The 14,953-nt window shown below is 37.8% G+C and overlaps 1 protein-coding gene across 3 annotated transcripts in view; it reads right to left on the bottom strand.

The window, feature by feature from the left end:
• The window catches only part of SPOCK3 (SPARC (osteonectin), cwcv and kazal like domains proteoglycan 3), a 496,607-nt gene extending 491,922 nt beyond the window's left edge, over nucleotides 1–4,685 (bottom strand). Inside the window, exons 1-2 of one of the 3 annotated variants that reach the window (XM_055384117.2) lie at nucleotides 4,571–4,685; nucleotides 3,862–4,050 (exon numbers count right to left, since the gene is read on the bottom strand). In XM_055384117.2, the coding sequence (XP_055240092.2) occupies nucleotides 3,862–4,050 (189 nt within the window). In that variant the 5' untranslated portion in view covers nucleotides 4,571–4,685. Of the gene's footprint in view, nucleotides 1–3,861; nucleotides 4,051–4,326; nucleotides 4,516–4,570 lie in introns of those variants that run through there. The other 2 variants (XM_019025723.3, XM_055384118.2) reach the window with 2 other exon arrangements.
• Nucleotides 4,686–14,953: the final 10,268 nt, after the last annotated feature.

Raw genomic sequence — 14,953 nt, forward strand, 5'->3', positions numbered from 1 at the left:
TTAATTTATGTATTTCAGTGAAATCAATAATAGATAATTTTGATAATGTTATTATACCATGCATTACTAATTAATTCATTGGTTCCAAATTCCATACTCATTTATTATATGATAAAGGGTACGGTTTAATTAAACTATAAAATATAAATATTTGAAATATGCAATACATAAGCCACTTGAGCTAATAATTCAGTTTCCTCATAACGATGCTGATTTCCAATTCTCCTAATACATTCACAAGAATGGGATGAATGAATCCTTTACTCCTGCTCTGGGAGAAAGTAATGGTACCCCACAATTTTCCCACTGAGGAATCTTGTGTACTTAATTTTATCACTAGTCAACAGAGCCCCCCACCAAAAGAAAAAAAAACAGCATGTAACCAGTATATCTACTGAATATATACCACTGTTGAGGGAGTTTTTATTTTATTTTATTTCATAATCACATAATTATAACCTAAGTAAAGCATGCTGGTTCTATCTACTGTACTTATGTTTAAATGTGTTGACTTTTCTGTATCTTTAGATTAAGTGAAACTTGTATGCTTTCCTAAAACATAGATATTAAAATCTTTATCAGAATTTTTATACTAATAACCAAATAAATTAATAATTTTCAAAACAGTGAAAGCTCTTTATGTCTATAACATTAAGCATCGTACACTCCAAGCATCCTTCAAAAGGACAACAAAGGTAACAAACTTTATTCAACAGACATTGCTAGCATAGAGCAGTCAAAAATACTTGAGGTTTCTCCTGTGTTAATACCTACTCATTGCAAGCTTGTTTCTCCTGTGTTAATACCTATTCACTGTCTTTGCTTTCATTGCTTCTCTAGCATTTATGTTGAGGAAATCAAGAAAATGAACCTCAACGGCAGTAGTTCTTATGCTCACCTACTCTCTCGTAACTCTATCCATGCTCTTTGTTCCTAAAGCTTTATTGTAAATCAATTATATTTACATATTTATATTACAAATATATAAAGAGTAACATTTATTTTTAAAATTATTCAATTAAAATATAATGCTAAATTGTATTTTTAAATATTATTTAAGATAGTTTTAAAATGTATTTCAAAAGAAGGAACAGTTCAAACTTTCATTAAGGAGTCACTTGTTAAACAGTGCTGATTATGTACAACAGTCACTTCAGAAGAAAAAATAATCATAAGGATTAATCCAAGCAATAATTATGCTGATGCTTTCCAAGGCTTTTTTATAAATAAAATTAATTATATTTTATGGGAAAAAAGCGCAAAACAAAAGTACTTCAGTTAAATTGTTTCTCAAATAAGAGGTTCAGAATTCCATGTTTCTTTGCCCTCATATAAAGTGAGTACATAAATCATTATTTGAGATATGAATGCTCATGCAGAACATGTAAAGGTAGATTCATGCAGTATAGTATTATTTCAAGTAATGCCTTATCGCCATGTGCTTCCAGCTGAAAACCAACTGAAAAATAACATCCTGAGAGCTACAGAAAAGATTATTAAGCTAATGATTCCCCAAAAGGGAAAGAATATGCATAAATAGCAGTGGGGTGGATGGTCTAGATAAGGATTATATATTATGCATTCTGAATTATTATTTGAGAAACCACACTGTCAGCATACCTTTTATCATGTTAATAATAAGCAACAGGTGGTTCAAGGGTAAAAAAATGATGGCATTTATCTGCTCCATTCCCTCCAGAAGTCATCTTTGCAAAAACATAACTGTCTTACTAAAATGATAATACTAAAACCTGATGAAAGTTTTTCAAATAAATCAGTATTTATTTTTAGGTGTTGCATATACTTCAAAACAGATATTTGCATAAAATGTATCAGTAAATCCCTTTTAAAATTTATGTACAATTTTGATGGACTTTTTCCTTGAGATCCTAGAAGAATAACTGAGAATGATATAGCAATAAAATCTGTCTCTATAGAAATTGACTCCATAAATTCTAGCATATTTAGCTCTATAGTAGGCAACTCAGCTTGTCTCAATAGTTTAAGTCAAACACATTCACAAACTGTCCAAGTCCCTCAATAATTCAATAAAGTAATTTGAGTAAGAGAATACTAAGTTATTCAAAATTTAAAATACATTTTAGAGAAGAAAGCTTTTATCTCTGCTCTCATTGAAGATAGTAATACTCTTACAATTCTCCCAGCGAGGAATCTTGGGTAGTTGATTTTATCAAAAAAAACCCAAAACAAATAGAAAACAGCATGCAACCAGTATTATCTACTAAATATGTCCCATTGTTGAGAGGTCTTTCATTTCTAGAAGATTTTATTCTTTTCTAGAAGATTCTAAAATTCATTTCTAGAAGATTTTAAAGCAGCCATTAAATAATGAAATGTCATAATGTCAAACACTGTTCAAATACTGATGAAGTGTTCAATTTTTTTCGTTTTTGTTTTTGATTTTGCCAAATGAGGGCATGATAAACAAATTTTCTTTAAGTTTAGGAATATCTCACTCGCTATCCTTTTTGCTTGTACTCAATATTGGTGTAAACTTAAAACAAATATGCAACGGGTATGCTTTTATAAGGGCATTTATTTAGCAATAAAATGATGCTTAAGCTTTGTTCATGAAGTATGTAGGCAAAGTTCTCCATTAAATATTCTCAATCAAATGGCTAAACCTAATTTTAAAGTAAAAATTTGTGTTTCTTCAGGAATCCCTCTGCTAGATTTGGCTTGTCAGCTACTTCATGGAGAGGCTGAGAGAATGGGTTAGAGGAGGCAGGATGAAAGCTAGCCTAGGCTCCCATTTATTTTCCCAAATGGTTACTGAGTCGGAGCTGATGAAAGAAGTTAACTCATCTCCACGTAGTGCACTGCAGATGGACTCCATGAGAAATTCTCTCAAATGTCACGGTAAGGATTGGCAATGTGTCTGGGAATCACTCTCGCTCCAGTTCAGGCCTTCCGCGTTTTAAAGGGTGGGCTGGGGGCTGTATTCAGCCATCAGGGCGGCCTCCTCACTGGGACAACCAAGTTCAAGGCTTCCAGTTGTACCGCGCTCTGTACGTGAGCAGCTCTTACTGGGCTCCATTCAGATCAGGTGAGGAAAATAAAAATGACTGGCAAGCCATGGCCACTAGCTTCAAGTGTGGAAACCTGGCTCCCTCTTAATAACCCTTTTGAAAACTCCCCAGGGGAGTCTACGGTTTAACTCTTTTATCGCTGTCACCTGCAACCCTCCCACCCTCGCAACCTCTTCCCGCAGAGTTCAAGGCAGTGATTCATTTTGGAATAAAATATAATCAAATGCATTGCAAAGATGTTCTGGATTAAAGTCATGTCGAAGCACAAATCTGATCGACAATTTTATGTAAGCGGGAGCGTTCAACGAGTCCTTACTGGTGCCGCCAAACATCTTCCCACCCTTGGAGAGCGGGCATTTATAAATCTTACATCTTCCTACCTCCTCTCTCAAATTCCTTAATGGACCATTAGTGACGGGATCGATCCTAGTTACTTTAGTAGCGATACATCGCAAAGGCACATCTGCTGTGTTTACCAGTGCCAGAAACACCATTCAAAAGTTGAGAGGGTAGAGCCAGCACTTTGTAACCTTTGTGGGCCGGGAGGGGGCACAGGGGAGAGCAGGGTGGGGGAGGAAGAGTGGGAACCTGGTGAGACCAGAACTCCTGTGCATCCAAGAAACAAGCCCTTGAACCAGCTGGGAGGGGGCAGCGGAACTGTGAACTTCTCCAGCAGCCCTGCGCCGCCGCGTTTCCCTAAACCCCTCTCCTCAGAAAACGGAGCCCACTCCCCACCCACACCCGGCGGCCGCGGCCCCCGCCTCGGAGCAGCGCGCGCGTGTGCCCGGGGATGGGGGTGCGCGGAACTTACGTCTCGGAATTTGTTCCACTGTCCGACTTCCTTGTCATACTGAGAGATTGTGGTGAGCCATTGTTTATCATCCAGAAAATTACCGCCGTCCGACCGCCCCCCGGCTGCAGCCACCGCCGCGGCAGCTGCGAGAGACTGACTGCACCAAGCGGCTGCACACACACACAGTACGGCTGACACCTTGAGCATCTGGGAGAGGAGACACAACGGGGGGTGGGGGGGCATGTCAGTGTCAAATAAGGGGTACGAAGCCAGGGGCGACCCTGGAAAACATGCATTAGCAACGACGAGGGTAGAGGGAGGAGGAGACAAGCAGAGGCAAGCGTGTCCCCTCCCCGCAGGCTTTACCCCCAAAAGCCGGGCACTCACACACACGCAGACCCAGAGGAGGAGAGGTGGGTATAAGGAAGCAAGCCCCAGCCGCAGCAGCCCGAGCGGGCACAAAACCGCTTCCTGGCACATCACCTTGTTGTGAGCCAGCACTGTGCTCGCAGCTCCTGCTGGAAATGAAGCCCTGCTCTGCCAACTCGCTGCTTTCTGGAGCTGCTGCACGCGCCGCCGTCTCGAGCCGTCCACTCAGCTCCCTGCGCCGGGCGCGCTCCCCCCATCTCCACCCTCCCTTCGCGCGCGGATCTCCAGCTTACTCCCCTCCGTTCCCCCTCCCTCCTCGACCTCCGTTTTTTTCCTCTTCCACCTCCTCCTATCCCACCTTCCTCTGGCTGGATCCCAGCTGCAGTTGGCTCCGGATAGGACGCTTGGCTGGAGCCAGAGGACGAGGTAGCTCCTAGCCTAGGAATCCTTATCTGCTTTGTAACCTCTCCCCTCCAGAAGAGGTTCTCATGTTCGCGAGACAGCCTGCTCATTCTCTGCTCCTGGATTTAACACGAAGTGTACTATCTCTCGCAGCTGCCTCTGCTCCACAATTTCCAGGGTTGTCAGGCAGACGTGAGAAACAAGATCTGAGGAAAACTTTGTGCATCAATAAATAAGAATACCTGGACTTCCTACCCTGTAAAGCTCCTGAACTCAGCTCCTCCCTAAAGAAAAGCCATCTATCCACAAGGTCTTGGGAGATCTGTTTCATTTCAGAAAATTTAAAGTTTGCTGTGAGCTTCTGGATTACTACCGACAGCAAACTTTCATGTTAAAGGTTGCAGTTTCTTTTTTTCTTTTCCTTGTTTTGTGTGTGTGTGTGTGTGTGTGTGTGTGTGTGTGTGTTTTGTTTGTTTGTTTGTTTTGAGAGAGAGAAGCATAACGAGGTAGGGCGTTGGAGAACACCTATATCTCCCACATACTGTAGCTGCATTTTTCCCTTTATAAAAACTCCCTGGCAACTTCATTTTAGAACGTAGAACCTGAATCTTAAACTTTAAAAGCCTACTGTCTCCCTCCTGCAAAATAAGAAGAGAGTTTTGAAGCCCGAACACCAATTTTATATTCCAAACTTCCATTTATGACAAAATATTTGGCTTTCCATGTCGTTTCTACATATTCTAAATAAACTGGAAGGAAATCAGTAATTAGCCCCTTGTAGAGAAAATCTGATACAGAGACTCTCTCATATTTAGAGAATTTAGGTGAAGTGAATATTACACATAAATCAAGAAATGTCTGCAAGCCAAAGGACTGCAATAACATTATGAATCTCTATTTGAATTATTAGAGATTTCAGCCAAAACTACATCTCCCAAAGCTACGACCTTTGAAAATTTCTTGTAGCCTCCAAAACTTCAGAAGCTATTCGAATAGCAGCAGTACACATTTTCCATATCAATCTCGTCTAACATTTTGCAATCTATATTAACATAACGACCAAACTCAATGTTCAATGTTAATTTCCTTTTTTAATGTAATATTTCAAAATAAATGTATAATATGTATGGTAGGAAATACATGTGTCATATTTATATAGGAAAGAAATTTGTTACTATTTTTAACTCAGAAAAAGATGTTTTTCTCAATTCCCCCCATTTCTACAGTGATGAATGAAATTAGTGGAGAAAAACACGGAACATACTACTGCAATTCATGGGAACCCTGATTGACACGAACAAATGTCAGAAAACTTTAAGAATATAGATGTGTGCTAATTCTTCAAAGATATTTATTTTTGCCTATTCACTGAGGGTTATTACCATGTAGTTTACATATTTAAATTCTTGTTTAGTAAATTTATTAAGACAATAGTGGGTGGTCCATTCCCCACTATCACCCTTTCCTGACCCCTGGTCCTTTGACCTCCTACACTCTCATCCTTAGCTCTCTACCTCAAAATTTGAAGAAATACTTTATTATTAATCAGAATATCTCATCATGTTTTAAAACCTCATTATTTCTAAATTTAAGTCTAATAGGGAAAGCACAGAAATTGTTTCTTACAAGAAACTGATACTTGGCAGGAGTCAGTAATTTTAAAAGTAAAAATGACCTTCTAACCTTTGTAACTTACCTTTTAAAATGATAGTTGTTATTAGCTACAAAATACTTGATGAGGAATAATGCTGTAACACTCATCCCCTTCAGCATCTGCTATACATTTTAGCTCAATAACTGGCACCATCTAAGGCCAACATCGTCACCTTTAGATTGATGGAAGCACATATATTTATGTTTTTACCGCATTTCCCCCCCAAATACGTCTCTTTTGTGGCTGACTCTCCAATGTTCCTAGCATGTTTTCACATCTAGCTTTCACTGGCAGCTTCCCATACTGCAGCTCCACAGGGATGTCTCCAAGTTGTGAAATTTGTTGAAAAACAAACAATGACAGTTGAATTCATCTTGGGAGAAATGCCTTTGATAGGGTTTTAAACTACAGAACTGAAGATAGAGTAGGATTTACTAGCAAATTGCAAGTTTAAAATTCTAAAGTCAAAAGAGGCAGAGTGAGCCTGTCTACAGTGTATTTGTGTTGGCCTGGTGTGGTCCAGTCGCCCTGACTGCTCCTACAGCTCCTTAAGCTTCTCTTTCCAAGCCATTGCCATTGTCTGGGCTAAGTGGGCATGTTGGTAGTGACAGTCAAAGTCTAGTAGGTATGATGTTGTGATGTTATTAATCACAGGGAAAGGTTTCTGTCAGTTTCTCTATATATCAATATTTTGGTCCTCAAACAGCCTGCTTTCAAGGTTTAAATAATCCTAGGAGAATTCACACTTCAGTTAACACCTTGGTTATCAGTTATCACCTCAGTGGGGATTCATTGAAAGCTTGCTGAGAGCAAAACACAGCAGAGAATAATAAGGGAAGAGGATTAGGTGGGCGGTAAGACATTGGAAGAGTAGTCAGGAGCCTTGTAAGTCAAGGTGGGTGAGTAGACAAGAAATACTTCACTGACTGCTTCCCAGATAGATGGAGAGCCAGTCTAAAAAACTGGGGAAGCCAAAAAAGCAGAAAGCGGGGTGCAGCATATGAGGTGGGTAAAGTGAGATCCTGGTGCCAGGGCTGGGACTTAATTTTATTTTTCAGATCATGCTTTACAAAATTGGAACTCAGAGCAAGACACAGGTCTTCAGATTCCCAGCCCCTTTGTTGTCATTCTGCCACCTGATGCAGAATCATAGTTTAGATACATTATGAAAAGCCAGTGCTGAGGCCACTGCTAGATTGAACTTTGCTTTCATATTTGTGTATTTGTCCCTTTAGTTCTTTCTCTCTAAACGTTCAGTAAATCAATCCACAAATATCTATCATCAAAGATGTAAGGAACATTTTTGATAGATATTTTAATTAAATTTATTTCTTCTGAAGGTTTCCTTACCCTCATTTTCAGACATGCCACAGCTCTAGAAATAAAAATGCTAAGCATATATAATGACAGCTGGTCCATTTCTAACCGCCTTTGAGGTTGGATCCATGAAGACCTTCATATAACTCCATTTCTTTAAATGCGTGGACAACGTGCACACACACACACATGGAGTGGTCTTTCATAGGTTATTTTTCTCCCAACAACTATAAAAGCATGCTACTCTGTTATCTGTAACCAACATGAGGATATGCAGGAAAGGTCCAGTTTATTGCACATCTTCCATGTGCCAGACTCAGAGCCAGGCAATTTACATGCATGATACCTTTTAGCCTTCACTGCCTAAGATCCTATAGCTAGTAAGTGCAAAGGAAAATTCTGGAGAATGATCAAGCTACTTTGTTTCTAGATATTTTTTCTCTATGTAGAAATATCTCTGAATCATCCTCTGTTTATGCTCTTTAATTCTTCTGCCCCCATAGCTTTCCTTCTCCACCTGTTGCATAGTTATTTATCTATCTCTATTTCAGTAAGAGCTAGGACTCATCTATAATTAAAGGCAGGAAAAGAGAGAATGGCTACTTCAGGGAGCTTGCTAAGCTAGGCAGAAGCAGCTCCACTTGTATAATGAGCACCTTAGTCCCTGACTCAAATGATGACCCTGTCCACTGGAATCTTTCATCTCAGCAGCATCAAGCCAGTAGCCCAGCAGGCAATCCGACTGGTTGGCTGAGAAGGGAATTAACCAAGACTGCCTCTCTCTCCTTATTGCAAAAGTGTTTGCCAATCAAGCAAATGTTGTTTGTCTTCCCTGTAGGAATACATGCTTCCCATTACCTTCCCAGCTGGTGGAAGGTAAGGAGACATGTGCATTAAGGGATTTCCAAGTGTCTGACTTCACCCAAAGCTGTAGTTTAATGATATATGAGTTAACCTAAAAACAAAATTTGGCCATTTCTGAAACATTTCATTATAAGGCTAGGGAAACAATACCTGATATATAAAAGTCAACCATCTAGAATGGTGCCTTATACCAAATCCATCTTTGAGTTTAAATTAAGCATATAAAAGAGGAAAAAAATGAAGGAAAACCCTGGGTATTAAAAACTCAGGAGTAAATTAAAGACGTCATAAAATGATGTCAAGAAGGAACACTCTATGTCTTCATTTTGGAATTGTATTTACTGAAGTCTTGTAAGTCTTTAAAATCATGTGTTCTTAATTTAATAGAAAGTAGCACCATTACTAGTATGTGCATTGAGGATATCAAAAACAAACAAAACCAGAATGGAATTTCTAGAATAGGACATTAACAGACTTTTGTTGTTGTTTGTTTGTTTCTTTGTTTTTAGAGATGAACCCACTGAAGCAAACTTGGAAGATATTAGGTACCTAATTTGATAAACAGGACCTCTTGTGATTTAACTTAATCTAAAACATTCAGTAGATAAACAGACTTTAACAGCTGTAGTAGATATTGGAAACTCATTAGTCAGTTCAATTACTATAATTCTTAAAAAGGTATTTTTCAACATTTAAACCATAGGGTGAATCTGACTGAATTAACTGATTACTAAGGAGATGATAGGAAAATGGCCAATAAGGCAATTAAAGTTTGTGTTTTCTTTCAATTGAGATATATGTTTTGACTTTGTAAAATAAAGACTTTCTGAAAAGTTCAATGAGCATTAATTATAAATATTTAAATTTTCCTGAGGGCTATGAGACACTGACACAAAAAAGGATGAAATAAAATGTTTAAGAATATTTTAAAAATAATTTCACTCTATGCCCATGCACAGAAAGACACACATTCTTATATTAAGGCTATTAAATTTAAAAATTTGCATGTGAAAAAGATTTCTAAAAACACCTCGGTTCTTGAGATTTATACCAATGTGTTTTTAAAATTTTGTTAAACCTGCATATTTATTAATGATCTTAATATAAAAATATATGGGGAGCCAGTTTATTCTTTGACTCAGAATTCTACTTGCTGAGTAAGGTATATTGTTCTAAAATAGCTATAGAGTTTCTATAGTCAAGATCTACAAAGAACCTTCTATGTTTATCTTTGTAAGTTGTTGTTTGTTTATTTTTAGCTGACTAGTGCAAAACGGGCATTATATATCATTCGCTGTTAAATTACCATGGGTCAGCTATTTTCAGAGGATAAAAACTATCCCAAGTGCTATTGCAAATTCATGCCACTTATTTCTGTCCTCTTGGGTAAATGGAGAGTTCTCTTAATGTGAGGCAGTCATACTAAGGAGTATAAGGTTAGGATTACTGTCCATACATACCATGCCAAGCATCCTGTTTTCTACAAGATAAATGAAATTAAGGAAAGGAATAGGATGTTAACAGGCTTTAACAGGCATTAGTTTAATTTTAGTTTAAAAATTAAACTAAAATGTGAAACAATTTTTAAATATGTTTATTGATTGTTCTCTAAATGTTATACAATAAGCTTCAAACTAGGGATAAAAAATGTGGCTAAGTTGAAACATGATTTCTCACACTCTTGTGAGCAAAAACACATAATTTAATAATTTAATTAGAGTATGATGAGTGAAGATAGATAATATATGGAGCAGGTTTCTTCCTGAATTAATGAGGGCACTGAAATCTGAATGTATTGTCCTACAGAAATAAAAAGTTGACAGGTAGGCTTGACCTCAGACAAACAGCTCAAACAAAGCTGGTGAGCTTCTCCATCATGTGCCAGTTCAATCAGTGGACTTTATAACATGAAACTTCAACCTTCCAAATTCAGGTGCCTTAAACAATGGCATAGCACTTACAAATCTCACATTATGGAAAAGGGAGAGATTCTTTTCACAAGAAAAGAAGAGTTCCTCCACCTTGGAAGCTTTAACAGTTCTGACCTTGTATCATATTGGTTTTCATCTGGTTACATGTCCAACCCTAAAATAATCCCTGGTGGCAAAGATGATGAGAAGTGGACAGTGATAACCCAACACTCAAGCAGTGATAGGAAACAGTCTCTACCAAATCTTTGATTTGTAAGTCTGAAAGGGACTAGTTCTTCAAAGAACAGAAGATTAGAGCACTGTTTCACCAATGGCAGGATCAAAGATGGCAAATGTAACCGATTTCTACCAGAGACCTGCAGGGGATACTGTGGGAGCAAAGAAAGGGGTCATTTAAGAGACAAGATGTGAACCTTGAAAAATAAGCCTTAATAGTCAGAAGAAGAGTGGTAAAAATAACATGTCTTGTGGAGGGAGGAAGGTGGATAAAATCAGAGAGATGTGAAATAACATGATGTTCACAATAATGTTGTTTTTCCTTATCTAAAACGTTAATATATAGACACAAATAGAGTGTATAACACTAAGTGAAAAGTTGAAGCAAAAAAATATCTCTCTTAAAATAATGTTTTTGAAGTGTTTTTCAATCTAATATGCCTCACTTAGCTGCCTGGAAAGCTTTCTAGTGCTCATTGATGCTCAGAGAATTCCCCTGTGAATCAAGCAAATTCTTGTCTTACTTTTTAGAACATAAATACACATGGGATAGCACAGATCAATAATGCAAACTCCTCTTTTGTTTTTTTTATAAGTAAAATATTTTTGCTCTTACAATTTTTTAAACAGGCAACAATAATTTAAAAGTTTACTCTTCTAATCAAGCTCTGGGTTGCAATCAACAATGACACAGCTCAATTTAGCTTGGGTTGTACTGTGAATTGAGGTATTTTTTCTTGACTTTTTAAAGGAGTTTTTAATAACAAATTTAATTTTTTACTTGGTATAGGAACTATTCAGATTATATATTTCATCTTGGCTTGGCAGTGGGTGGATTTAGAGGAACTGATTCATTTCTTCCAAGTCTTTGAACTGGTGAGTGTAAAGTTATTTGTACCATTCTCTTCACATCTTTCTTGTGGCTGCATGATCTGTAGTAATAGCACCCGTTTTATTACCAATATTGGTGATTTGTTTCTTCATTCCACTTTTGTTGGTCTTGCTAGAGTTTTATGATGTTTTGTTAATTTTTTGATAAATCAACTTTTTGTTTTATTGATTTTCTCTGTTAGTACATTGGTGCAAAAGTGACTGCAGTTTTTCCCATTACCTTTAATGACGTTTAATGACTAAAACCTCAATTTCTTTTGCATCAATCTAACATATTCCTGGTTTCAATTTTATTAATTAAAAAAATCTTTATTATTTTCTTCCTTCTGCTTGTCTGGGTTATTTTGCTCCCTTTTTCTTAATGTCTTAAGGTAGGAAATTAGGTTATTAATTTTGGAATTTTCTTTTTTCCTAATTATAAGCATTTTGTGGAAGAAATTTCCCTCTCTGCACTGCTTTAGTTTCACCTCACATATTTTTATGTATTTCATGTTCATTTTTATTCAGTTCAATGTATTTTTGGTTTTCTTTCAGAATTCTTCTTTGACATAGGTTATTTAGAAATGTGTTGTTTAATTTCCAAATGTTTGGAGATTTTTATATTTTTTATTATTAATTTCTAGGTTTTTTCCAAATGGTCAGAGAACACATTCTGTATGATTCGATTCTTTTAAATTGGTTGAGATTTATTTTATGACCAAAGATCTTAGTTATTTTAGTCAAGAAAATATACATACTTAACTTCTCAATTGAGGTTTTACCTCTTTGAACAAAACTTAAAAGACCTTACCTTCATTTGCTACCTGGAATATTTTCTCTACATACATGAGGCAACACATTTAAATGGCATTATAATTTTTGCTTCAACCATCAAATATGATTTAACTTATAAGAAAAGTATTATTTTATTTACCCTACTTTTTACCCATTTTAATGTTCTTATTTCCTTTAAGAAGTTCTAAGACTATTTTTGGTTATCATTTTCTTTTTCTTTAGAAAAATTCCTTTAGCCATACTTCAAAGGTAGGTTTGCTAGTGATTCTTGTTTTTAGTTTTCTTTCATCTGAGACTTTCTCTATTTCTTCTTCATTCCTGAATGATAGTTTCACCAGATATATAATTCATGGTTGACAGTACTTTTATTTTAGCACTTGGAAAATGATGCAACCCTTTCTTTTATGCTCCATGGTTTCTGTTTCATATGTGAAATCCACTGTTATGTGAGTTGTTATTCTCTATGTAACACAATCTCTCTCTCCAGACAATTTCAAGATGTTTTGCTTTATTCTTAGTTTTCAGAAGCTTAGAATGTGTGGGGGGTATATTTATTTGGTGTTAATTCATCTCTTGAATTAGTAGGTCTGTGTCTCACCATATTTGGGGAATATTTGCCCATTATTTTTTTTCCAAGTACTTTGCCAGCATTTTTTTCTGAGTCCTCTTCTTTGACTCCAATAAATAAATGTTAGTTCTTTTGTTATTGGTTCACAGCTCACTGAGATTCCGTACTTTTTTAATAAATTCAATTGATGTGTTTACTGATTTTCAAGTTCACAGATTCTATGCCCGGTCAACTTTACCCTACTACTTAGTGAGGTTTTTATTTCAGTTATTATATTTTCCAGTTCTATAATTTCCATATTTCCACCTGGTTCTTTTTTTTTTTTTTTTTTTTTTTTTTTTTTTTTGGCGGAGTCTCACTCTGTCGCCCAGGCTGGAGTGCAGTGGCGTGATCTTGGCTCACTGCAAGCTCCGCCTCCCGGGTTCACGCCATTCTGCTGCCTCAGCCTCCCAAGTAGCTGGGACTACAGGCGCCCGCCACCAGGCCTGGCTAATTTTTTGTATTTTTTAGTAGAGATGGGGTTTCGCTGTGTTAGCCAAGATGGTCTCGATCTCCTGACCTCGTGATCCACCCGCCTCAGCCTCCCAAAGTGCTGGGATTACAGGCGTGAGCCACCGCGCCTGGCTGTTCTTTTTATATTTTTCTATTTGCTTGCTAATATTTCTTATTTTTTTCATTTTTAAAGAGAATTTGTAACTGCTTGTTGAAGCAGCATTTTAATGCTTCAATAATCTTTGTCAGCTAACTCAAACAACTGATTTCACCTTAGTATTAATGTGTGTCAATTGCCTTTCTCAATTTGGATATTCTGTTATGACTGGATTCTATTTCATCTTTTTTTTTTTAAAGTATGCACCCCTTATTGAATTATATAACCAGAGTTAGGTGGGTAAGTTCAGCTTTCCAACTGGGTCCTGCCAACCCTACTGCTGGCAAAAGTGGAACAACATATTGCCTTTGGAAGATGCTTGAGACGGACATTCAGCTACTGCCAACATCTTCCCAGCAAAAGTGGGATACCTCCTTGCCTTTGAGTTGGGGAGCAAGGCAGGGAACTGAGCTCCCTACTTAGCCATAGTGGCATCTGGGAGGTGGGAATTAGAAGAGTGACCCACACCTCTTTGTTGCTTAGCATGAGGGGAAAACCTCAACTACTCTGGAGCCACCTGACATTAAAGGATGGGATGGAGGCAGAAATGCCAACTAGCTTTTACTCCCAGTACCTCAGTCACCCTTATTAATAACTGGTGAGTATGGAAGTTTGACTAGCCCCATTGGACTCCAGTAACACTAATAACTGGGAAAAAATGGAGTGCTGATTATCTGGGACTCACACTGCCTTATTCAATCTCTCAATGACTAGTAAGGGTGGAGGCTCAGCTCTGCCTCCCTGGTTCACGCCATTCTCCTGCCTCAGCCTCCCGAGTAGCTGGGACTACAGGCGCCCACCACCAAGCCGGGCTAATTTTTTATATTTTTTACTAGAGACGGGGTTTCACTGTGTTAGCCAGGATGGTCTCGATCTCCTGACCTCGTGATCCGCCTGCCTCAGCCTCCCAAAGTGCTGGGATTACAGGTGCCCCTGTATAAAATTGCAGTTTATTCACTGACATTTGGCTGGAGTAGAGTGGTTATTGCCAAAAACAGGTTTCACTGTAAGGCCACCCTTTTCCAAGTCCTTTGCTAAAGAAAACCAGATTTTTTTCTGAGGATTTTTGTCTGTTCCCCTTGCCACTTCCAGGTTGGAGCCTTCTGCATTACCTTGTCTGGGATATACGGCTAAGAATAAGGAACCCAGGGAACTCACCTTCCTGTTGTTTCTCAACTCTTGAGGTCCCTAAGCAGTTCATTTCCTTCTTTCCAACCTTTCAGAGTCTTCCTATACTGAGTTTTTGAATTGTGTTCAGGGTTTTTTTTCTGCTGTAAGAAGGAGATTCTGGGTAAAATGGGATACTCCATCGTTTTCACCAAACCAGGAATCTCTTGACTGTTTTTTGTTTGTTTGTTTATTTTGATGTGTTTTGTAGAGTCAGGGTCTTACTCTGTTCCCCAGGCTGGAGTGCAGTGGTGCAACCATAGCCTCCATCTCTTCTCTTCACCTCACCTGTGGCCCACAAACCCCCA

Source organism: Gorilla gorilla, chromosome 3 (assembly GCF_029281585.2).
Source record: "Gorilla gorilla gorilla isolate KB3781 chromosome 3, NHGRI_mGorGor1-v2.1_pri, whole genome shotgun sequence".
In the NCBI taxonomy this organism is placed as follows: Eukaryota; Metazoa; Chordata; class Mammalia; order Primates; family Hominidae; genus Gorilla; species Gorilla gorilla.